The sequence below is a fragment of the Chrysemys picta genome, chromosome 15 (genome assembly GCF_011386835.1).
Source record: "Chrysemys picta bellii isolate R12L10 chromosome 15, ASM1138683v2, whole genome shotgun sequence".
NCBI classification, from domain to species: Eukaryota; Metazoa; Chordata; order Testudines; family Emydidae; genus Chrysemys; species Chrysemys picta.
This window is the reverse complement of record NC_088805.1, coordinates 31,543,746-31,568,897: the sequence shown is the minus strand read 5'-3', so window position 1 is coordinate 31,568,897 and position 25,152 is coordinate 31,543,746. Positions and strand designations below refer to the sequence as shown.

At 42.9% G+C, this 25,152-nt stretch overlaps 1 protein-coding gene across 8 annotated transcripts in view; it reads right to left on the bottom strand.

The window, feature by feature from the left end:
* Positions 1-112: 112 nt before the first annotated feature.
* Positions 113-25,152, bottom strand: part of KIAA1671 (KIAA1671 ortholog) — a 143,930-nt gene continuing 118,890 nt past the window's right edge. For all 8 annotated transcript variants that reach the window (XM_065568870.1, XM_065568873.1, XM_065568872.1 and 5 more), the window contains 6 exons: positions 15,366-15,621; positions 13,320-13,494; positions 9,228-9,352; positions 8,319-8,449; positions 8,081-8,163; positions 113-7,210 (listed from right to left, as the gene is read on the bottom strand). In XM_065568870.1, coding sequence (XP_065424942.1) covers positions 8,085-8,163; positions 8,319-8,449; positions 9,228-9,352; positions 13,320-13,494; positions 15,366-15,621 — 766 coding nt within the window. In that variant the 3' untranslated portion in view covers positions 113-7,210; positions 8,081-8,084. The remainder of the gene's footprint in view (positions 7,211-8,080; positions 8,164-8,318; positions 8,450-9,227; positions 9,353-13,319; positions 13,495-15,365; positions 15,622-25,152) is intronic.

Below are 25,152 nucleotides of genomic sequence, written 5' to 3'. Positions count from 1 at the left end.
TTACACAATGACCAGATTTAATGGGAGAACGGCTATGCTGGGAATTGTGGTATGCTGGGATAATTAAAATGTCTTAGCAAAGCAAAAGCATCCATTAAATACAACTGGCATCCAAGCTTTGTACTCTAATTTATTGTCATTGTTTGAATGCAACACATTTTGTACATGCAAAGATCCACCATGGACAGCAGTTGACTGTAGTTCACTTTTATTGCAGTTCCTTGTCACATGTTCATCTGCTTTTCTATTGATATGAAAACTCTTTGTTGTAAAATATAAAATTACTTCTGTACAGAACACTCAGGGGAGGGACTGGAATGGGATTCATTTGTATCTTTTACCAAATAAGACACTGTAATTTTCTCTTTTTTACTTTAAAAATATAGGTACTTTCCCATATGTTCATTTTCTTGGTAACATTTATTTTTGCAATGATTAAAGTGCCCCAAAAATCCTGCTTCATTTTCCAAGTTCATGGAATATGGATATAGATAAGGCAGTTGCAAAACATCACAGAGGGTAGGGATAATATATTGTACTGATTTTTCTTTCCTAACAGAACTCAATTTCCTCATGCTGTCAGCTTCTTTAATCCCTTTGAGAAATGCTCACAGCACACTGTTAGAAAATATCATCTTTTGTAAATATCTGGCAACGCTAAACTTGGAATCATAGTCATACAAGTAGATACACAACAGACAGAATATCTGTATTACTTAGGAAACTATGTAGTACAAAATATCTTCTATAGCACAACATATTTATTCCTTGTGTGAGCCATATTTACATGTTCTATAAGGCTATGCAGAATGATATAAAAGTTTTTATCTATACAATAGCTCCTTTAAACAGGCTTGATACAGTCAGCATGTTCAATATGGTAAGAAGAAAATTCATAAGCCACACAACCTTCCCCTTCTCTCCAAATCCCATCAATAGGATGAAAAAATCATTTTAACACATATTTTGGTACAAATATTTTCAGCTGAGGGATGGGACAGACCAAACAGTGGTTTGAAGTGCTTCAGAGAAAGCACATTGATATGAGAAATGATTTCCAATCCCCCTGGAACTGACATATTTCGCATACGGCTCATCACACATTCTCCCTGCCCTATAACAACATAATCAAGAGCCTGCATTGACCACACCACCTTAGACTCTGGTATCCTGGATGACTGAAGAGTCGGAATATTGTACTCATTGGTCCATATTCAAACCCGCTGTAAAAGGCAGCACTCCACAGATGTTAACGTGGTTGCAGCCAACCAGGGAAGCCTGGTCTTCACTCGGGGGGAAAAAGGTGTGTTCTTGGCTCCAGTGAAAATCCTACATAACTAAAAGTAGACTCCTAGGGAAGAAGTCGATTCAACAAGCAAACTGCCTTGTCTTTACTGGGACTGTACTTCAAGTTAGCTAGCTTGAGTTCAGAACATATCTTTTTCTTAGTGAAGACCAGACCTTACCCCAAATCTGGATTTGTCCCTTCATCCTGGGGTTGGGTTAATTAGCAATGCACTGTTCGCACCTTGCAAACTTAGCTGCAGAAGTGGGCTGTGAACTCTAAGAGGACATACTTTGCAAAAAATAAAATAAAATAGGGGCCCAGAGTTAACATGCAGAAACAGCGGAGACCCTTTCTAATCTAATGTTTAAAGGCCAAACGCCGCCTTCGGATATTGGTGTAGATCTCATCTAACCCAGTGAGAGCATCACACGTGCCACAGGACAGAATTTGCCTTACCCACCCAGGTACTTAGCTGATCCTCATCACTGTAGTATCAGAGTGCCTCTGAGATGGGTTTAAGGAGGTGAGCTCCTAGCACTATGTATGGAGTGAGTAAGGGTGAACAATATGGTCTCTTCAGTTAAACAGATGCTGTAATGTTGTATGAAGGGCAAATAGAAGAGAAAGGAGTTTTCAAGATAGTGCAGAGTTCCACATTCATAGATCATTCCCGAGTGGCCATGTTAGCAAACACCCTGCCCCACAAGGACACATTGGCTTGCTTTATATTGTTTATTGTATTACTTACATTCAAGAATATTAGAAAAGAACATTTACCTCCAGGCAGAAATTGTTTCATGTTTTAAATATGAACCTGTGCAAAAGAACTTAAAGATTGTCAGCATTGTCAACTACATTCTTTTCCTCCTGAGATAGCAGATTCTCTCTTGCGGTTTAACCTGCCTGAACTGTCCAGTTGCAGAAGTCTGGATCAGTTACAGTTATCAGTTCAGGTACAGCTTAGCCTGACTGAAGGGGTTTTATACTTCACTGACATGGAAAGGTATTTGTATGGTAATAAGAGACACTGGGCCCAACTAGATTGACAGAGGTTTAACAGTCTATGGAACTGACCCATTTGGCCTACTCGAAGAAAACCAAATTTCAGTAAGTTAGCAGTGAACCTTTACACCCTCAGAACAGCCATATTGAACATATTTGCATCTCCCAAATAATTACATTTCAGTGACTTCCATTATATTTTACAAAACAGACCATGCCTAATTCATGCCAATTATTCTACACAGGACACCTTCACACAACTCCTTCTCTTATCCTATAGAACACGTTGCCTGTTTATTTCTAAAACACATTTCTATCGTCACAGAATTGTAACATTTTGGACATTTGGCGCAATGGGAGTTTGGATTGATCAACTCTTTTGGTTCCAAAGATTCAAATAAAATGTGAGACGGGCCCTTCAAAAGCCAATTACACTCAGTTTCCACTACATACCTTTAATGGTATTGGGCATAGCCCTGTACATAGCCAGGATGCAAAGTGTAAAGAAGGCAGCTAACATCACTGGGTGCCTAGATTTTTAAAGATTCTAAACTATTTATATTAAACTTATCCTAGAATTGTTCTAATCGCTATTGTGCTATTTGGGTTCAGCAGAGCTCTCCATGTAGCAACTTCAATTAAACCACATCCACTGTTTGCTACCTTACACATTGCAGGCATATTAAGTGCATGTGCAAACTTGTAAAATTCATGAAAAACTAATTGATAATGCTGCTCTGGATAGTATGGTTGGGCAAAAGTTTGCCAACATATGTGGATATACTGGAGAAAGTCCAGAGGAGAGCAACAAAAATGATGAAAGGTTTAGGAAACATGACCTATGAGGAAAGATTGAAAGAATTGGGTTTGTTTAGTCTGGAGAAGAGAAGACAGAGGGGTTTTCATGTACATAAAAGATTGTTACAAGAAGGGAGAAAAATTGTACTTGTTAACCTCTGAGGCTAGGACAAGAAGCTATGGACTTAAATAGCAGCAAGGGAGGTTTAGGTTAGACATTAGGAAAAACTTCCTAACTGTCAGAGTAGTTAAACATTGGAACAAATTGCCTAGGGAGGTTGTGAAATCTCTCTCATTGGAGGTTTTTAAGAGGAGGTTAGACAATCATTTGTCAGAGATGGTCTAGATAATACTTAGGCCTGTCTTGAGGACAGGGGACTGGACTAGATGACCTCTCGAGGTCCCTACAACTCTACGATTCTATGATCTGTGAATTAGTAGCTGGCAGTTTCTGATATACAATGCTTCTGGTAATTTGCCAGCAATTACTAGGTGATCAAAACAAAATACCAGAGTGTGGAAAGCTAAATCTCTGTGCAAGCAAGAAGCAAGTTTTTTAATCCTACACAACCATGTTAAAAATGTTAAAATGGAAAGCAGAAATTTAGCATCTTTGTGTACAGCAGGTAATACAAAACCAGTAAAAACACTGACAGCGTATACTGTACTAACCTCAAGATACACAGCCATAAACAAGGTGAATTTGCAAAACGAATAAAGGAGAAGAAAAGGCCAATTGGCGATTCCAGTGAATATGAAATGTACAGACTTGTACTGATTCTAAAACATCAGTGGATTAAAATTCTAGGGAAGGATTCTCCTAATTTCAGTGAAAAAAGGAGCATTAATGACTATTTCCAAGTTCCATACACCAGCCTGATTTACATTTACTTTTTGAAACTATTGATCTACTAATGCAGCTGTGGGATGAAGAGCAGATAAAACTGATGGTCTTAAATAAAAACAAAATACTTCTGCAAAAGCACCTTGTATTCAATGGCAAATGCCAAACACCAGCTACCTCCATCTATCGCACTTACAACGAGAGTTCAAGTAAAAGCGAGTTAAGAGTTAAAACTTACCAAAAAAAAATCCTACATGAAGAACATGCTGCAGGTAAGAGCTCATTCCTGGCTCAGATTAACAGCAAGTTTTAATCTGTGATTTTTAAAGTAAAATAGTAAAAAGTTTCATAAGCATTATTTAAAATTAAAATGGAATTTATCTAAAGAAAGAGTTTTACAGCATGTTATTATATGTGTAATAAATATTTAGGATGTCAATAATTACATGGTGGGAACCTGGAGTCACAAGAGAAAATAGATATTTAATTCACATACAATACGAAGAAATAAAAGATCAGGAAAAAACCCACTATCCCATTCAACCTTATCCTAAAGCTTTTTTTTAGTCATACATATTTAAGATTAAACATTTCTCACTAGCAGTAAAACTACAGTAAATTTCAGTGCATTGTCCATGAAGAAATGGAAACGTATACTCATTCAAAGGGCTTTGCCAATATGCAAAACCAATCCCCTCAGTGTATCAGAACGCACAGCAAAAACACTGCAGCTAATAATCTAAAGAGTTTGTGGCTTTCATTTTGTTGCAACAGGAAGTGTTAGACAAAATGCTCTGACTGTCATTAAAGAGACACTATCAAGTTGCTCAATCCTAACATTAATCCTCCCTCAGCGCTTTTATGGTCACAAGGAAATTTATCTGGGTTTTGAATACCTTAAAAAAAACAAAACAAAACAAGCCACCCACACGCTTAGCAAGGGAAATTAAAAGTGACCAACATTCTTCTGTCACACCTAAAAACCCTGCAGCTAATACTGTTCAAATTGTACTCGCCAACACCATCAAGCACATCTGGTACACCACTGACAAAACAAGCTGGCTGACGCATTACAAGCACAGAAAAATATAAAGCTTGCCTAAAAGTTACATTTCCAAAATAAAAACAGGTCCCACACCACAAACAATGGGCAGAAAATATATACAACTAGTTTTAAAAAGCAGTCAACAGTGTCTCTTTAAGAGTTTGGACAAATGCGCTCCTCTGGAAGCTTTTCCCCCTTCCCCTTATGGGCGGCGGGGGGAGAGGGGGAGTTATCCACATGAAAGAGGGCAGAAGTGTGACTCTGTTCGGCAGTAATATTTGAGAATTCACCGACCTCTGGCAGAAGAAACTGTAAAAGCAGTGTCTCTGGCATTGTCACCTCTCTTACATGGAGCAGGACAAAGAACTGAACAAAGACATTTTTATTTTGAAGTGGAAAAATATTCATTTGTATTTCTATAAAATAAGGGGTGCTACTGTTAGAACTCTGATATTAAAAGGGAGAAGAGCATACTGGTCATCTCTCTTGACATACTGCAGTTATTTACTGAAGTATGGGCTGGGAGTGAAATCACCTCATTTGTGACTTCTTTATGATAAGAGTTGGCACATGGTTTATGGCAGCTAACAACTTGATGGATGGCAGACAAAGGTTATCCCTTTGGCTAGCAGGTGCACTGTTGTGGTAGTACCACATCAGACAAGCCTTCTGAAATGCTCAGCAGAAAAAGGGAAAATGCGTGCAAGTGCTGGTGCCTGATTTTTAACATTTAATTTAAATAACTTTTCAGCAGGAGACAAGAACTGTGTGTTTTGTTCCCACAATGCAACTATGTGCAGCTTCATCACATTTGACTGTTGAGGCCCAAACAGTTTGCCACAGAAGGTTACGAGAATAGCAGAATAGAAAGAGCTCATCTACTTTGATTCAATTCTCCTTTCCGTGTCACTTACTCTCCTTATCAGAGTCCTGGGCGCGCCTACCTTACAGAATGAGCTTTCCTGTTAGCGTGTATTTTTAAAGATTTTCTGAAAAGAGCACTTGGGGAAAAGAAAGTAACTAAAACATATTTTAAATACAATATCCATTTATAATTTACTTATAAATGGACTTCTTGGTTAAAACAAATCTTGCCGATTTCAGAATCTGGATCCAAAGACATCAAAACTCTTCTGATGTGACTGTCACAGCTGTGTTGTGATGTTAGTACTATCTACATTGTTAACATACCAACATTTGGTCTTAAAGTAAAATATATAGATCATTTCATAAACAGTTGAGAAGTGAGAGATTGCATTTAGGTTATCCCACAAAATCAGCATAAAAATAAACACTTAAAATTGATATTTACAAAGGTAACTAATAAAAATATCCAGTGAGACAATCTGAGGTGCTTCTAGAATGACATTTAACAATTACCTGGAACCCTCATATTGACAAGACTATACATCCTTCTCGCCTCTTCCTTTTTAGTAATAAAAACAATATTTACATCTATTTTTAAAGAGAATTGGTTGACATTATTGCTTTATCGTCTTAAGAATATGACATTCTAATGATGCATTTACACTACATGCTGACAGACCAGACAATCCTAGTTAAAGAATGAAAAATTAACATTATGCTCAATCTAAAACTCAACTTGATCTGTGTGATCAGCAGATCATGTGCAAGCATCAGCCAATCAAAAATACCTTTAAAAAAATATCAGTCAAGTTTAATTTTTTAATATGGCAGTAAACATGATTTGTTCTTTCACTCTCTCTTCCACAAACTTCATTCTGAATATGAACCACTATTAGTTCACAAGAAAGATGATTTAATTTAAAATTTTCTTATTTTCATAAACAAATACAAATCCCAGCCTTTACACTTGACACGCCTACCAGCATTCACATGCTTGAGTTGCTGAACATAGCTTAATTCTGCAGAGATGTCATCTTTGTTCGAAGGCAAGGGGACTTTTTGTGATGCGCCGTATATCCTAGAACAAATGTTACCCTCAGGCAAGACCTTCTGAAGTGCTAACTATACTGCATCATCTCTTACTTCAAGTAGTTCTAAAGTGACTATATCCTTCCCTATCTGAGAAGATACAGCTTTGTATTTGTCTACGAATATTAAGCAGCTTTCTCCACGAAGCAGGAAGGCACCATGCACATAGCAGTCGAGGCAGGAAGCAAACAGCAGCAGCATGATGTGTGAATTTTAGGTTCAGATGAGTTAAGGCTTCTGTTATACTTCTATGTCTTTTCCTAGTCATAATCAGGGTCTGAAAAGGGGGGAAAAAACAGAAGCTCTTTGAATAGCTGCAGTATGACATTGTCCATAAATTCAACCAACCCCATCACCCTCGGGACTCTCACGTCTCTGTGATATGTGTGCACCATCGATGATGTTCTTTGCATGTTGCTGGTGCAGCAGCAGCAGCCACAAACTATTCTGTGTTATTAAATTGCATATGAACTATTAAGAGCATCACTGAAACCAAGTGCTCCAATGGTTTAAACATCTATCGGCAGAACCTGCCCGTTAACCAATGACAACACTTAGTAGTAGGACTCTACATATTGTTATAAAATTAGCAGACTAATGAATATTATAATAGAATTGCCTGCCGAGAAGTGAATAGTGCCTTCATCTGGGCTAGTAAATAAGGCTACACAACAATAAGGGAAAGGGGGAAACTGCATAATGTGTACAGTAAATTCCAATGAAATCTGATCTGCTTCATTATGGAACTATTTTACTGCCTTGGACATGGATTGCACAGTTACATACAACGTGTGTATACTCTATGCTTGCAGAGTCCTTCTACAGGCATGTTCAGAACAGATTTTCCAGTCAAAGCTTATCATTAGCATCCGCTTTAAGGGGCTTGAGCATTGCAAAGATGTGTCTGCTGCATGTCCATCCACGTGGCTGTACCAGTCACAGAAGGAGCTCACCCATGCCCTGTGGAAATAGGGTGGGAATACCGAACATACATTGTTGCTGCCAGGCTGCAAGGGCTAAGGGTAACTGCATGGTACGTTCTCCTTCAGCTAAGAATCTCTTTTGGCTGAAAAGACAGGAGACTTCGCAGCACAGCAGTCAAATGCAAATGCTACAGAGTAACTCCTCTATTTTTGCTGTACTGTACCTGCTCAAACCTGATTCTCGGGCTGGCTCTGCCTCTTCTTCGACTTCAGCTCTTTCAGCCATTGAGGGGACATTTCTTCTGACCTAAGGACACAGCAAAATAAACTTTATCCTACACTAACAATCCCTCATTACAGAAACAAAAACAAAATAAGCCATAACCTTCTAGGATCCTAGCAAGGAAATGAAGGAGCTATTTCTGAATTTACTGCTTGCTGGAATTTAAACTCCGCTCTCACCTGTTCTCCTTCTCAGCACTAGAGGGCAGTACCCTGCCACCAGGAGCTCCTTGCTGGAATTGGGATTTAAATAGCTGTGCAGAATTTATTTCACTGGGACTCTCGGGCTCTTGTCTTTTCCGAAGCTGAGCCTAGAAGAAAGGTTTATTTTTTAAAAAGCTGCTTTTAGATTTCCTTGGAGGACAATCTGATCACTCAAATCATTTCACTGGCTTATGAAGCAACAGAAAGCACAAGTCTGAAATCCATAAACTGCATACATTCATAATGGAATTTACCATAAATCTGAGCTGTTTTGAAAACATACACAAACTATGATGAATTTAAATTTCCTTCTAAACCACTGCCAATATTTCTATCAATAATACAGGGTCAATGAGTGAAAAAGCTATTTACAACATCACTATAAATTTCTTAGGTCATCTAACAGATCATCAGTTTTTCTCTTCTGAACTGTTCAAACTTCATTGCACCGCAACGCCCTTCCGACAACAAAAATTACTATACAACCCCAGGGAGGGGGACCAAAGCCTGAGCCCTCCCGAACCTCACTGTCCCCGGTGGGGGGACCAAAGCCAAAACTCAAGGGCTTCAGCTCCAGGCAGAGGGCCTGTAACCTGAACCCCACTGCCCAGGGCTGAAGTCCTCAGGCTTCGGCCCCGGGAGGTTGGGCTCGGGCTTTGGCCCCAGCAAGTCTAAGCCAGCCCTGGTGACCCCATTAAAATGGGGTTGTGACCCACTTGGGGTCGTGACCCACAGTTTGAGAATCTCTGGGTTAATGTATAAATTGCCCTTTCTGGGATTCTTGCACCTTCCTCTGGAGAGCATCTGATGGTGGCCACTGTCAATCATGGGATACTGGACTAGATGGACCCCTGACACAATCTAGTAAGATTGGTGTATTTTCACCTTGAGAACAGAGTGGTCCATGCCTGGAAAAACAGGAAGCCTCTGAGGTTGCATAGCTGAGGATCTCTCAGTTTGGTGTATTTTTTCTTCCTCATCAGAATCTTCCTGTTTTGTAGATTTCTCTTCTAACAAAAAGTACAATGACCAGATGTTATTTCACACCCAGACACATTTAAATAGAAACAAAGCAAGTTGGTCAGCAAACTTTCTGTCCATGCCTTGACCTCATAACCCTCTTCCTATGTAACAATGTAACATAATAGAATCATGAAGACTTAGTGGAAGTCATTTGACATGATTTAGCACTCATACCATAGCGATGGGCACATTGTAAATACCTAATGGTAGAGAGAGACTGTTTATTAGGGCTGTAAAAGGGCAGAATTGTATACTTAAATTAATTCAGCTATTTCTTCTGAATTGCTCAGTTTATACATTAAAGCATAAAAGCACGTGTGTGTCTGTTACAGTTCAGTTTACAATAGCTCAGTTCACTCACATTCACTGGCCTCTTACTTGGAAATTGCTTTACTACATTTTGGCTTTGCACAATCATCATCAGAGGTCACAGCTTGAACCAAAAACAGCTGCAGCTTTGTAATATTAACATTTTTGAGTCAATGTCTTCAAATAAACACTGCATTTTGTATTGAGTCAGTCCGTAATGGTGCATGCAAGTGCAGCTAGTCACTAGTAACATGAGAACAGAGCAGCTGGCACACTCAACCATGCAACAGCTGGGACAACTTGCTCTTCATCTCCCTCAAACAGAAACCAGCAGAGCGGCTAGTTTGAGCGTACACTCTTCTCTCCCATCCACTGAGCCTTAAGATCCTTCACTGTATTCTGTGCTTCCCTGGGGAGTCCAGAGCACTGCAGCCATAAAGCTCGATGCAGAACTAGGGTCAGCTGATTGAGAGAAGACGGTAAATACACTTTGACAATTGCCTTTGGTGACGAGGGCTTGAAACTGGTCCTTCTGCTCTTGTGCCAAAGTAAGAACATTTGCTATAGTTCATAACGTTGTACTTTGCCATCAAGGCGTGATAGCTGACTACTCAGGAACTGTAGGGCAGCCAAAGAGTAGCTTTTGTGGCCAGGAAGGTGCAGGAGCTTAAGACCATTGTTATGAGGTGTTGATCTAGACCAGGGGTGGGCAAACTTTTTGGCCCGAGGGCCACATCTGGGTGGGGAAATTGTATGCAGGACCATGAATATAGGGCTGGGGGTTGGGATGCGGGAGGGAGGGTGGGGTATGGGAGGGTGTGCGGTATGCAGGAAGGGGCTCAGGGCAAGGGGTTGGGGTACAGGAGGGGTGCGGGGTGCGGCAGGGGGCTCAGGGCAGTGGGTTGGGGTGCAGGAGGGAGTATGGGGTGTGGGAGGGTGTGCTATATGCAGGAAGGGACTCAGGGCATGGGGTTGGGGTGCAGGAAGGGGCTCAAGGCAGGGGGCTGGGGTGCACAGGGGTGCGGGGTGCGGCAGAGGGCTCAGGGCAGGGGATTGGGGTCCAGGAGAGGGATCATGGCAGTGGGTTGGGGTGCAGGAGGGGTGTGGGGTGTGGCAGGGGGCTCAGGGCAGGGGGTTGGAGGCTCAGGGCAAGCAGTTGGGGTGCAGGAGGGGTGCGGAGTGTGGGAGGGGGCTCAGGGCAGGAGGGGTGTGGCAGGGGGCTCAGGGCAGGGGGCTGGGGGCGGGGTGCAGGAGTGGTTTGGGGTGCGGGCTCCGGCCCGGCGCTGCTTACCTCGAGCGGCCAGCATGTCCGGCAGTGGCTCCGGAGGGTGGGATGGGGCAGGCGGCTCTGCCACGTGCTGCCCTTGCCTGCTGGTACCACCCCTGAAGTTCCCATTGGCCGAGGTTCCTCGTTCCCGGGCAATGGGAGATGCGGGGGGCAATGCCTTCAGGCGAGGGCAGTGCACAGAGCCCTCTGCTCCCGCCTCCCTCAGGGGCTGCAGGGATGTAGTGCCGGCCGCTTCCGGGAGCAGCGCGGGGCCAGGGCAGGCAGGGAGCCTGCCTTAGCCCCGCTGCGCCACGGGGCTAGCAATCCTGCAGGCCGGATTGAAAGACCTGACGGGCCAGATCCGGCCCGCGGGCCGTAGTTTGCTCTCCTCTGATCTTGACCAACGTTGCCCGCTTCTCTCATTAATGGCATTGACTACCAGAGACTTTGGGGTGAGATGGGAGAAAAGGCACTCTGAGCCCGTAGCTGGTACATAGTGCTTCTTGTCAGCCTGCAGGCATGTAGGTAAGGCAGTAGCTAGCGTTTGCCATAGTGTACAGGCTGGACGCTATAGGGCATCATTAATGGGCAAGGCTATCTCGCTTTGAGGAGAGGTATGTACAGCATGCACCGGGAGTGCTGTGGTTCTTGTATCTCCTCCAAGGGATCGTTAAAGCCTCAGTCTCCTCCTTCATCCATTCTTGGAAGTCTTTGAAGTCACCCATGTAGGATGGGGGAGGGGACATAACTGCCTTGTCTCATGAGGAAGAGGATTATTAAATTGTTGGGCCTCCTCTTCTGCCCTTAGCTCTTGTTCTTCTAAAGGATCTTCCTTGGGAAGAGGGTTCTGGGGTACCAGTGGGGACACTCTATAGAACTGATCACCAGACAGGATCCAAGGGTTCCAGAAAGCCCAAAGTGGCAGGGCATAAGGAAAGGGAGAGGGAGCCTTCAGGATGCTCTTACCAAGGCTGACGGGTCCTTAGGATACAGCACAGGAAAAGTGGTAGAATCCTGTACGGAAATGTCTGAGTCTGGGAGGAGCTAAGGGTGTCGGTACCCGTGGTCAAGTTGGTACAGGCAGTCACATTGGTACCGGAGACCAAGATTTTGTGTGAGGTTGCAGCAGCACTAGAGAGTATGCCAGTACCTGAGGGTATATCACTACTGGCAAAAATCCTTCTTGGTATTCCTCAGGAGAGGGAATTTGGGCTCTACTGACATTTGGAGAGCCTCTTGAGAAAGAAATCCAACCAGTATCAGAGCTCTTAGACACTGATCCTCAGGTTGAGATGCGTCAAGTGGTACTGGTCAGGGTATGGATGGGATGGTCCGTACGCCCTTTATGACCATGGCTCAAGGAAGAGGTGAAAGATGCTTTCTTCAAAGAGTCCCTCCCTATGCTTGCAGGGCTCCAATGGAGGCTACCACTTGCTTGCTGAGAGACTTCTTGGTACACAGTGTGCTAGAAGCTTTTTTTTGGAGGTATCAACCTCTTGGTACCAGAGGAACTATAAGCCTCAGCATTACCCATCTTGTGAGGCCAGCTCTCCTTATTTCCTGGTCTCTGGGCCAATTTCTCCCATCTGGGAATCAAGGTATTTTCTTTTTAGTAGCTTTTGAAGTCTTTGAAGGTGTCCCTTCATCTCTGCTCACTGGAGCTGAAGAACTCACTGGAGTGGCCCGAGAGGCTGACCCCAGTGTATGGGTGAGGGGGTGGAAAGGTACAGGGGAAGATTTGGCCTATGAAGTAGAGGTGGGTCTCAAAGTGAATGCTCGATAAGGAGCGACTTCAGCCTCTCTCAAGTTCCCGGATCTGCTCTTGAAGCTAAAGCAGAAGACTCTCTGAAACTGCTGGAATGCCCATCCTTGAGAGGAAAGGACCTGTGTCTGGTCTGTCAAGGTTTGAAGCCCAGGGTTTTGGGCACGCCCAAGAAAGAAAGGCGGCAAATGAACAGGGGCCAAGGGGAAGAGGCCCTGACCATGGAACAAAAGGGGGGACCCGCTAAACCACAGAACTTGTGCTGGGGAATGAAAATATAAAACAACAAACTAAAATGAGTGAATAACATTAATAAAATAATAGGAACAACAAGGAAAAAAACAAGGCAGGTATGCTAAGTTAGTGGACATCTCTAGCCACAGGTTGAGAAGGAACTGGAGTCTACCTCTCCCTGTATATCCTCAGGCTATGTAGGGCACAAGCATGAATCTGCACACACTGCTGACAAAAATCTCTGACTGAAGGTGCGCACACAACTCTAGTGGGGTACCCACAGGGACATTAGCTCAAAGAAGAGAAAAGATTCTATGGAGGACAAAATACATCTCCAACCCCACAGCACCATGACTAATTATTTCGCAGGACAGAAGGATACCTGAGGAGTCTTTAAACATCCAAGTGCTATCAGTCTCCTGCATCACAGTGAGTTTGTTTTCAGACTCTATCCGTCTGCTTCTCCTGAGCGAATGGGAGCTGGGTGCCCGGTGGCGAATCCTTCTGCTGAGCTGCACACGGGTTTTCAGGACACTGGAATCCAGTCTAGAAGTTTGCTTTTAAAAAGAAAAAACGTTACCCTCAAATGTGGGAATTTCAATTAGTCTGAAAATAGGATGGCTTGTTCCATAACTACTTCAGGTCTTATTTTTAAGCATAACCATATTTCAGCTTAATTAAGACTCCTTTTGTTTTCATTATTATCACCGTTATTTTAAACTCCAATGAAATCAAATTCGCTCAGAGTGCTGAGATGCTGCACAGTAACGGATATGGAACTACAGGGGTTTCCCATTTGGACAGTTCCCTGAACTCTGCTTAGTTCTGGATGTTTGAGCTGCATCACTGCAGAGTTATTTTTTCGATAACCAACTAGGATAATCTGTGTGCTCTTACTAGGTAACAATGGCCATCAGCCAATCAGAAGGCAGGGACTTGCAAAACCATAAAGTGATTATGCAACTCTCTCTCCCTTGGCTAGTCTGCTATATTTTCCCAGCTCTGATGGGTCCCCATCCTCAGAAATGTCAAGCTGTTTGCCAGGAACAAAAAGAATGAAAGTTAAATACCATGGCTTTTGGCAAAAAGGAGCTGATCAGTTATTTAAAACAATGCCATCTCCATGCACAAAGGAAAACTGAAAGGATTACAGTAGAGCAAAAGTAGAGCAGTTGTATTTAGTGATATAATTCATTGCTAATTATAACTGAGTCTTTTCCCAGAGGCCCTGGGCCCTCCATTCTCCCCTGAAAGCTTCTATTTGAAAACAAATATTTTAAAAGTTCTCAGTTCAGAAACTAACCATTCACCCAAACAGCACAGGGGCCTTCTGGACTTCGACCGTTCTGCTTGAAGTCATCACTGTTTTGAAATGACACTGGCAGCTGCTGGGAGGATGGGATCTATGGTCCTATAGCAGAGGCCACTACAAGGTACCCTACACCCAGAATCCACTGGCAATAAGGTGTGAAACCGCTGTGCTGCACTGCCCAGGATCTGGACTATTATCCTTAGTTACGGGAATAGAAAGCGTTAGCCTCCTTCAGACATTTTTACAGTGCAGTCTGTTGTTCAGCTACACTACTGCTATTCAGGTCAGCTACACTAATACGTAAATAGATGCATTGTAGCGGCTTCTGAGACACTCTACCTTCCACCTTCCCCAAAGCTGTAAATTCTACTACAAAACAAGGGGGAGTGTTTGTGTGTGTGTGTGTGGGGGGGGGGGTAGCTTTAGAAAAGACGAGCAACTCTTATTCAAGATAAATTCTTAATTCACAGAGACTGTACCTGAAAGGAGAAATCCACATTATCTGTAGGTATGCTCCGTGTAGCACTGACGCGGAGTACAGTCTGCATGACTAGGCACTATATTACCAACATTCCTGTGCAATACAGGATTCTCAATTTCTCAAAAGATTCTCTTTAAACTAAAATCATTTTAGGAACAGGGATTTTAAGACTGCAGAAAGATGGTCCCATTGTCCGTTAGAAAAGTAGTATTAAAATCCAATATCTGTAGCTTAATCTGCATTTCTCACAGCATGGTGAAGCACTAGCAATTTGTATCACTTAACTATGTTGTCTCAGAAATGTATGGCTTCCATTTCCTAGAGACATTAAACTCTTTTTCACAGCACATCTCCTAGGAGCAGACTGAAAAATGACCAACTGAAGTGCAAACCATTGTCCCTTTGGACTCTTAATAGAATTCACACAGCCTTAATAGGAAGGGCAGTCACAAGAACTTTCATTGCAATTTATCTTGAACTTTTCACACAAGAAGTCAATGAAGAAGCCTTAAAGGATAAAGAAGCATAGCACAAGGTCAAACATAAAGTTGGGAGAAGACATGACATAGCATTTTGCTAACAGTATAGGCAACATACTTAAAAATGAACAACTCTTTCCCTTTATGGAGACTTACATCAATGAAGGAGAAGTCAATGGTTTTCTCCTCAGGGTAGGTATCTGGTGGAAGGGGTCCCACAATACCATCAGTTGAATCCATATCAGTGCTGGAACGGTCCAAACTTGTGCTCCTTTGGTCTTTTGAGGAATCATGCTGATCGATTATGGAGGCAGGTTCCGTTTGAGAAGAGAGAGAAGACAGCCGGCTATTTGGTGGCTGCTTCCTTGTTGAAACAACATTGCTTTCTGAGGAAGGAGACTCGGGCACAAAGCTGCAACACAAGAGAATGAACTCTGAGGCAGAAGAATGCATGAGCGAACATACCTGCAAGTATATTTTATACCATGCATACTCAGAATGCAATCGTGATGTATTGCATGTACAGGAACATGCATGCAGCCATCAGACTATATAGTCCTAGTACTAGTGTGCGGCTTGAGTCATAGGGATAATGGATTGAGGCTGAGGTGAGGAGGCCTCTTCCATAAGCCCCAGAGCAACTACTGTGGCCACAACTGCAGCCACAAGTTTATACCAGTCCCCGTGGCGGTGGCGGAGAATAGCAGATGGATCCATAAATCACAGATCCATTGGCCCTGGTCCCAACCCAGCCCCACAACTCCCTGGAGTGCTGCACTGTAATAAAACTTTGCAAAGCTTCACAGTATACAGTGGTTGTGGACCTCCAAATCCAGCCATGCTTTCTGCAAAGGAGCAACACCAGTCCCACAAGACCAGGTCTTTGCACCGCCATAGATGACAGACAGAATGTGGCCCGTAATCATTCAGAGTGAAAGCTGAAACCACGTCTAGAGGTAAGAAATGTATCATTTGGAGACACTACAGGCCAGCAGAGAGGGGTGAATCATTTTCATTGTAATAACTTTTTCACCACAAATGGCTTCACTTAGGATTCACCTACACCAGCGGTACGTGTACCCCTAGGGGTATTCAGGGGTCTTCCAGGGGGTACATCAACTCATCTAGATGTTTGCTTAGTTTTACAACAGCCTACATAAAAAGCTCTAGCGAAGTAAGTACAAACTAAGAAAAGAAGCAATTTTTCAGTGATAGGGTGCTGTGACACTTTTATATTTCTATGCCTGATTTTGTAAGCAAGTAGTTTTTTTAAGTGAAGTGAAACTTGGGGTATGCAACAACAATCTGACTCCTGAAAGGGGTACACTAATCTAGAAAGACCACTAATCACTGGTCTATGCACAAAAATGGGTGTGAACTTAAAATAGCAGTAAAGACACAGCAACTTTGCTTTTAACTTGGGTTCAACCCCAGGCTGCCCTGTTATACTTGAGCTGCTAATCGGCGTTTCAAGGCAAGTTGCCATGTCTTCTCTGCTATTTTAACCAGAGCCAGCTATTGCAGGTAGGCTAATCCGAGTTAAGGACGCCCCCCGCCACACACTTTTTTTGTTTTGCTGTGTAGACATATCCGCTAAGTCAGTGGTTCTCAAACTTTTTTTTCCCCATTGACCACTTGAAAATTGATGAGGGTCTCGGCAGACCACTTAATCATCTTTCTGAATGTTTTTTGTACCATTTTACTACCGTAAAACACTTTGGATAAAAGTGCTATATATATAAAAAAAAACTTTATAACAATTAACTTTTTTTGTTCTACAAATAAAAACACACAACTCATATTTTCATATAGTAGTTTTACCTTTCTAATGTGATGGATGTGCCCTCTCTTCCCTTCCACGGCAGTCCCCGAGCTGGGAAGGAGGTGGGTCTCTCCCTCTCTCCCCCACCATAGCAGCCCCCGAGCTGATGCTGGGAAGGAGGGCAGTCTCTCCCTGGCAGCCGCAGCCCTGGAGCTGGGGAAAGTTGCCTCTTCCTCTGGCCGCCGCAGCCCTACACATCTCAAATTCCCCCCACCCCCTCTTCTCACCCCACTGCCCCCTCCTACCTACCCCCATTCCCTCCAAGGCCACCACCTCACCTTACATGTGTGTCTTCTCCTGGGTCCTGGCACCTAATTAGTGAAGCCATGCCTGCGTGGCTCCACTAATTAGAGGGGGTGGCCCTTCATTCTCTAGTGTGCAGTCGCCCAGGCACCCACCTTAGAGGGAATTATCCACGGACGACCTGAATGGAGCTCGCATACCACTGGTGGTCCACAGACCACAGTTTGAGAACTTCTGCTGCAAGTATCAGAATTACACAAATAGAATACATATAGATAAATGTAAAATTTCAACTCAAGGCATAATTTTGTTTACAGCACATGTCCAAACAAATATCTGTTGTTAGGTTCTGCACAATGAAGCAAACTGTCTGGCGATCCTGAACCAGGTTCCACATTAGATGCACAAAAGGGACAGACCAGATGAGTTGGAACTGCAGCACATTTGAAAAGAAAACAAGTCAGAGGGATCATGCCCTGTCTACGGCCTCAGGAGCAATGAAGCTGAAAAAAGCATTATTTTCCTTATTCGTTTGAGTATGAAGTATCTGTATATGGATGAACATAGAGAAGTAAGCCCTAGTCTATTTTAGAGAGGTTCTTATACTGTGCTCATAATGGTAGTATCTGAGTGCTTTCCAGAAGTGCATTAAATGATGTGTCTAACATGTCGTGTGTTTGTTCTCTCGTTTTCTCCCCAGGGTAACAAGTGTGTGCAGGGGAGTGTTTTGTTTGGGAATTTTTACATTCAACCCCCACCCCCCTCCCCAATATATGTTAGACAAGGCAAAGTGAAAGAAATGTGCCTTGCACTCAGAGTGGAGGGTGGTGAGATTTGTGATGATCCTTAGCTCCAGTGGGAATTCATTTCATAGTCTTGGGCAAGCCCCTGGAAGTACCTGTAGTGTTTGCTCGGTACTTAGAAAGCTCTTTGAAGGGGCAGTGAAGAGTTGGGCTGTGAGTAATTTCAGCTACTTCTAACTCAAAGGAAAGTGAAATACTGTCAGCAATACGGTGAAATTAAATGTTGTCTGATTCTGAGCTGCTTAAGTCACTGGCCTGACCAAAGGTCAGCACTTCCATGACTCTCCGCTATCAGGGCAGGTGGGAAGATGCTATCCTGTGATTGGGAGGCATTAAGCTTAAACAGCATTAGGATTTATTTTTTGTCTTTCCTATCTGCAATTATATTTGTTATTTAAGGTTCGATCTAGTCAGAGAAATACTGAAGGGTTGATCCCTCGATAGGCAACCATCAAGAGTTTAACCACTCAAGAAAATGAAACCAACATTGGCCTGATGAACCATAGTTGCAGAGGTGGGACAGAGACGATCACTAGGTTAAATAAATCCTAAACTATTGTGGAATTTAGCAGTCGTAAGCAACAACTTGAACTACACCTGGGAGTAGCAGATAAGCAGGGCAGGGCACAGCATGCCAGTGTTATATATACACTCATCACAGTTCGCCCCACTCAGGATCTGTATTGCTAGCTCAAGATTCTGAGTTCTTTTAAAGAGTATCCCCTAAGTACAGCACACAAACGACTAGCCTCAAGATTTAAAAGGTGTGAATCACTAATGTGAGGTCAGTGCCAGAGAGGAAGGGCCACAGACACCCAAGAGTACTGCGGAAAGGGATCTGGGGGTCATAGTGGACCACAAGCTAAATATGAGTCAACAGTGTAACACAGTTGCGCAAAAAAAAAAAAAAGCAAACATCATTCTGGGATGTATTAGCAGGAGTGTTGTAAGCAAGACACAAGAAGTAATTCTTCCGCTCTACTCTGCGCTGATTAGGCCTCAACTGGAGTATTGTATCCAGTTCTGGGTGCCACATTTCAGGAAAGATGTGGACAAATTGGAGAAAGTCAGGCAGGGAGCCCACCCTAGCCCCGCTATGCCATGGGGCTGGCAATCCCACGAGCCAGATTGAAAGCCCCGACGGTACAGATCCAGCCCGTGGGCAGTAGTTTTCCCTCCCCTGGTCTAGATAATACTTAGTCCTGCCATGAGTGCAGGGGACTGGACTAGACGACCTCTTGAGGTCCCTTCAAGTTCTATGCTTCACTGTGGCAATGTGCTAACATCACATGCTGTGGAATACCATGCTAGTTACAGAGTTTCAATTTACTTTGCTTTCACTGGGTTTTCAAATGGTTTTCACTCCAGTTCAACATTAGGAGCATTTTGCCTCTCCAATCATTCTAATAATGAAAAACCCCTCCACTTTATTCTGGGGGTATTTCAGTGAGTCATTCACCTTGCCCCACCCCAACAAGCAATTGTTTTTTTAAAACAAATGATATGAAGTTACTCATGTTCAGCAGCAGATGGCATCAGAACCTAGAATTGGAATAGGAAGGTCTTTAAAGGCAGATCTTTTTTAAAAGACACACTTTAATAAAACAAATACCAAGGTTTTGAAGACCTGTGGATGATCATTAGCAGCAGTCACTCAGTCCTGGAAAACCTCCCCCCACTCCAACCCCAAACTTAGCTATCAAAGGAATCACTCTACATCCAGACAAAGACTTATATTGGTCAATGATCTTGCATAACCATTGTGGGACACAGGGTTGGTGCAGCATTTGATGTGGGAGGAGAGAAGTGGAAATAAAACAGTTTCATGGTGTGGCAAAGCTGATGTGGTGGTTTTATTTTTTTAAATGAGAAGCACTCATGGCTCAGACTCATTTCTGCTAAGAGTCCTTTCTGATTAAGTACCTGCTTTTGAGAAGTTTCTAGCTAAGCTATTTTAAGAAACAAAAACTCTTAAACTGTGTGCGCGTGCGTGTGTGTGTTAAATATATATATGTGAACATTTTTGAAGAGCAGCACTGAGTACTTGGTGTGATTGACATTGATAACAATCTTGAAAGGAAAACATTCAAGAATGGACTGTTGGAAAAAAAAGAGTTTTTATCAAGCAACAGCAAACATGTTAATTTCCAGGTTGGCAGGGACTGGTGGCACTGCACAGGCAGAGTTTCCAGCAGATAAGCAGAAGAAAGGTCTCTTGCTTCCCTCAACAGTGGCCCTGCTCCCAGCCAATTAAGAAGTGGTGCTAATGAGCTCCAGAGGGAACCTTGTCTAGTATTCTTTATTAGGAAAGATGGTTGGTATCTGCAACTTTAAGCCTTCTAGATTCAGAGGATGGAAGAATGCAGAAATGTGCTAAGAGAATTTTGGGACATAGCACCTTTTGTGGAATTTAAGCTACACATTTAAAAATCTTTTCTGATTTGTAAGTCTCTGGAAAAGTTCTCCCATACCACACCCTTGGACTGAAAGTGATGTAAGTGTGGGCAGCCTTGAAAAGTGAAAATGTTTTGCTTCAACAGTATTAGAAAATACAGTTGCTCTCACTGGATTAAACTAATTAGTGGCTTCCTCATCACAAACTTTTGAATAGATTCCCTTTTGGAGTTCCTGCACAATTACAACATCATTACATTCTAAATATTGTGACACAGCTCATCAATAAGAAAATGACAAAGATAACTGGAGCACGAGAATATATTATGCAGAGTAGATTTTTTTCCTCCCCAACACCACATTAAGTGAAGGAGCCAAATCAGAAATTAAAATCTACAGTATCATTTAAAATAGATTGCAACTTCTCTGGGCTAAAAATCTGTATGCTTGCATGTTCTGTATATCACACAATTATTAAAATACCATATCAGTGCTCAATACTGTATATGCCTTTCACAAAGCCTGTCTGTTCCTCTAAAAAGTAAACCCAACATTGCCATACAAAGTGCACCCAAACGTAAGCACAGGTACCATACAAATGTAAGCAATGAAATTCAATCTTTTATTTTCATTGTTGATGTAAAAGGTCCTAGCAATTCTCTAAATTGCTGTAAAGAATATGCTGCTTTACTCAGTGCAGGAGATTGTGTAATACCAGAGTCCGGAAGTGTAATACAGGGGACATCCTGTTTTAACTTGAATACCTTTGTAATCTATTAAAGAGTCAGAGTCAACTCTCTGTATCTACACACTGCAAATAAATAGCCACATGTGAAGCAAAATAATTTCCACTTAAAGAATTCAGTTACAGGATATGAAAAGGTAAATTCACGCCATTGTAGCTTACTGAGATTGGATTACATTCAGTGTCTTTTCTAAAACTTTCCAGTAGTCCAAGGAAATGGCTAACATGTCACCTGGTATAAAATCAGAATATTACAATTCCATTATGTAACTAATATGTCTCTCTTTTATAGAAGAGACTGAATTTGCCTCTCTGAAGACTATCATTTTTAAATATTTACTGCACAGAAAGATTGGGATAGCTCACTGAAGAACTTGAGAAGGTTTATACAAAAAATTCTCTTTATTTAAAAAGAGAAAATCTGAATAATTGAACCATCACTACCCATTTTAATGAGCTATCTGCTAAACTGCATTACAAATGAGACTCTTACACTAGCTCCAGCAGTGCCTACCTCCACTGGGAGAGGATCTCTAGTTCCTCTCTCAGTGAAGCGTACCCATAAACAGGGCCCTGTGTATCTGTGATTTTGCAACTATTGATTTTGCCTTGGAATTCCCCTCTTGCCTCAGAATTGTGCTTCAGAATCTTCACTGTCATTAAAAAAAAATTATGTTCCTAGCCCTTAAATTTGGGGAGATAACCTTGAAAACAGCAACAGAGCATAAATCAATGCAGGGATATCGCCGAGACATTCCTGAAAAGGACTAAAACAATGGCTCTTACAGAGCTGTCTTGTTCATCTGAATCAGGGCCCCATGGGGTATGTCTAGACTGCAATGAAACACCCGCAGCTGGCCTACATCCGCTGTCTTGGGCTGCGGGGGGCAGAGGGGCTGGCTATAAAATTGCAGGTTAGATGTTCGGGCTTAGGCTGGAGCCTGGGCTTTGGGACCTTCCCCCCCTTCCAGAGTCGCAAAGCCGAGGCTTCAGCCCGAGCCAGAACGTCTACACTGTGATTTTCATAACCCCGCAACCCAAGCTCCACAAGCCTTAGTCAGCTGACATGGGCAAGCTGTTTGCCAGAAGCTGGGAATAGGTGACAGGAGATGGGTCACTTGACGATTACCTGTTCTGTTCATTCCCTCTGAAGCATCTGGCATTTGTCTTCCAACAGTGATCAGATACTGGGCTAGATGGACCATTGGTCTGACCCAGTATGGCCGCTCTTACGTTGTTATTCAGTGGGCACAAAAACCACCTTTTCCCTGAGATACCAAAAAATTCAGCATTATGGACACAGAATTCACCATTTTGCTGCAGCCAGGCACCCAACATTTTATTTTCTGTCTGCCTTGCCAGGACCAACCTGAAGCAGCAGCCTCTTGCTCTCCAACTTTCCCCACTTGGAGGAGGTCATTAGATTACAGTGCACACTTCCTGCACTGTTCCTGTAGGCCAGACAGCTGGAGCTCAGTTTGCAGACAGGATGTGGGGAGAGCCAGAAGTGTAAGCTGTCAAGCTGGTCTGCCTGGAGAATTAGCACTGCAGTTGAGGTCCAGAGAGCTGGAGAGATGAGCTGTTGAAACTGGCTGCCCAAGAGGTTCCAAGCTGGACCACCTAGACAACATTGTGGTAGCCATGGCCCAGGGAGCCAGGCTGTCTGGAGAACATACCGAAAACCCCATTCTCAAAAATAATCATGGCTTGAACGTGAATGAGTATTTTAAACTGTCTCTCATAGGAGTCAGTATATATTTGAGGTCAGCCTGGGAATGAAGGATACGATATATCACTGGGCGAGAGCAAGTTACCCTAAATTCCTCAGCAGTGTTTTCTTGCAGCAGAATTTGGTCTCATTGTGCCATGGAATACAGCCCCTGCCCTGGCCATAATCCCGCACTCCAAATAACTAGAACTGCTCTCTACAGTTAAATGATTGATATACAATGCAACTACTCAGGTAACTCATCACCATGCTTTTGTACAAAACCTGTTCTTAAACCCTCAGCTTACCCAACCAGAAAATAAACAAGCCTGCAACAAAACATGCAGCAAGTGACTGAACTACATTTCCCATAACACCTTAAGGCTAGGTCAGGAGTCACACAGCCATCCCACATTTAAAAAACCCACCCCTCAGATATAGAGGAGGAAACAGGGTAAGCCTTCTAGCTCCATTCATCATCCTGTTCCATAAACAAATACAACCTTTACATACAACCCAATAAAATCTGATGTCCTTTAACAAGCACTCCATTAATTCTCCACCCCTCAGTCTCACAATGGCTATGTTTTAAGCATCTCCTTTTCCCTCAGGAATAACTTTTTACACTCCGTGCACCTTGCAGGAGCACTGGTATCTAAGCACCGCAGGAGGCGCAGCACAGGAGGCACCAGGGTGGGGGGTGCACACAGGTGGCCTTTGCTCTTTGTGTTTCCCATACCCTGGGCTGCTCTGGAGGCCAGTCCCCAGTGTACCCTGGAGCAGCTTTGGAGGTAGCTTTGGCTTACATCACCTTGCCCACAGCCATCAAGGGGCTACTTTGCAGCTCAGGATTGCTGGAGCACAGAGACCTCGGGCCAATCTCCCTGCGCCCAGCAGCATTGTCTGCCCCCGCACTACACAATTCCCCTGGGACATTCTCTCCCTATCTGCCGAAGGAGCTGTCTAAAAGAGGCATAGCAGGGCAGGGATCTGGCCAAGAAATTAAATAAAGCCATTCAATCCCAAACAGAGAAGACCAAGTTAGCTCGTGACTCACAATGATGCACAATATGTTTTTGCAAAACAAAGTAAGGTGTAAAATTAGGTTTTATACAAATACAGCTTGAACATTTGGAAGAGTGTGCAAAGTACATTCAAAATAAAACACAACCAAGAAAAATTGACAGAACGAGCCCCAAGAGAGCAGGTCTCGATCAGGAACACAAACAATATGGAATTAAACCTGCAAAGATGGCTGAAAACAGACCAAGGCCTAAATCAGCTAGTTGAGAGTCGTTGGAGAGAAAACAGTGAACAATGAGGCAAGCTAATGGTTTAAAGCAGAAACACTTTCCCTTTAAGAGCAGAGGAGGTTCATATTTAAGATACACAAGCTTTTTTATTAAGTGTGAAGCAGATTGCCACCACAAGACTAGGAAACCTCGTTTCTTTATTACATCTGTACGGTTAGAGTATTTTTAACTCTCAGGCTCCATAGTACTGAACGTTTCTATTAAAAGATAAACAGCAAAAGTTTCCACCATTCCCTCCCCGCCACATACCTCCCTCTAGCTCCACTGCATACTAAGAAGATCTGAATCATGAACAGAATATACAGGTAGCTTTATACCTTCTAAGCAAATCCAGTATTTGAAAAATCAACTCCTCCATTTACCTGTTGAGTCCTGAGTTTGGGCATCAGCGTTCCCCCTGCAATGAATGATGGAATCACCCTACAGGAGAGCAGGGAGGGCAACCAAGTGCCTAGGATCCCATCAAGGCATTTCCTGCTCTCCTTTACGGGTGATCTCAACATTTGCTGCAGAGGAAAAACACCCCAGCATTCAAGGCTTGACAATTCAATGCCTAAATAAATTAGCATTTTTAAGGTGGTCTCCTTTTCTATCATGGGTTAACCACAGCCACAATCCAGCTTTGAAATAAATGTTCAACTGGTCTTGCTTTTGAATTTGAAAGGAAGACGCCTTTGTTGTTGGAAACTCATTTCACAGAGAAGGCAGCTGCAAAATACTTAATTAAAGTTTAACTTACTGAAGAGATTTAGATGTTGGCATATCATTTTGTCAGCCCATCAGGCCTTCTCAACCATAAAGCTACCCAGCCTTAGCACGCATAAAATATTTATATTGCACCATCTCCCAGATGCAAAACATATTCTGAACACAAGTGACGTTAGAACTGCAGTAAGACTCAGAGTTAGGACGGTC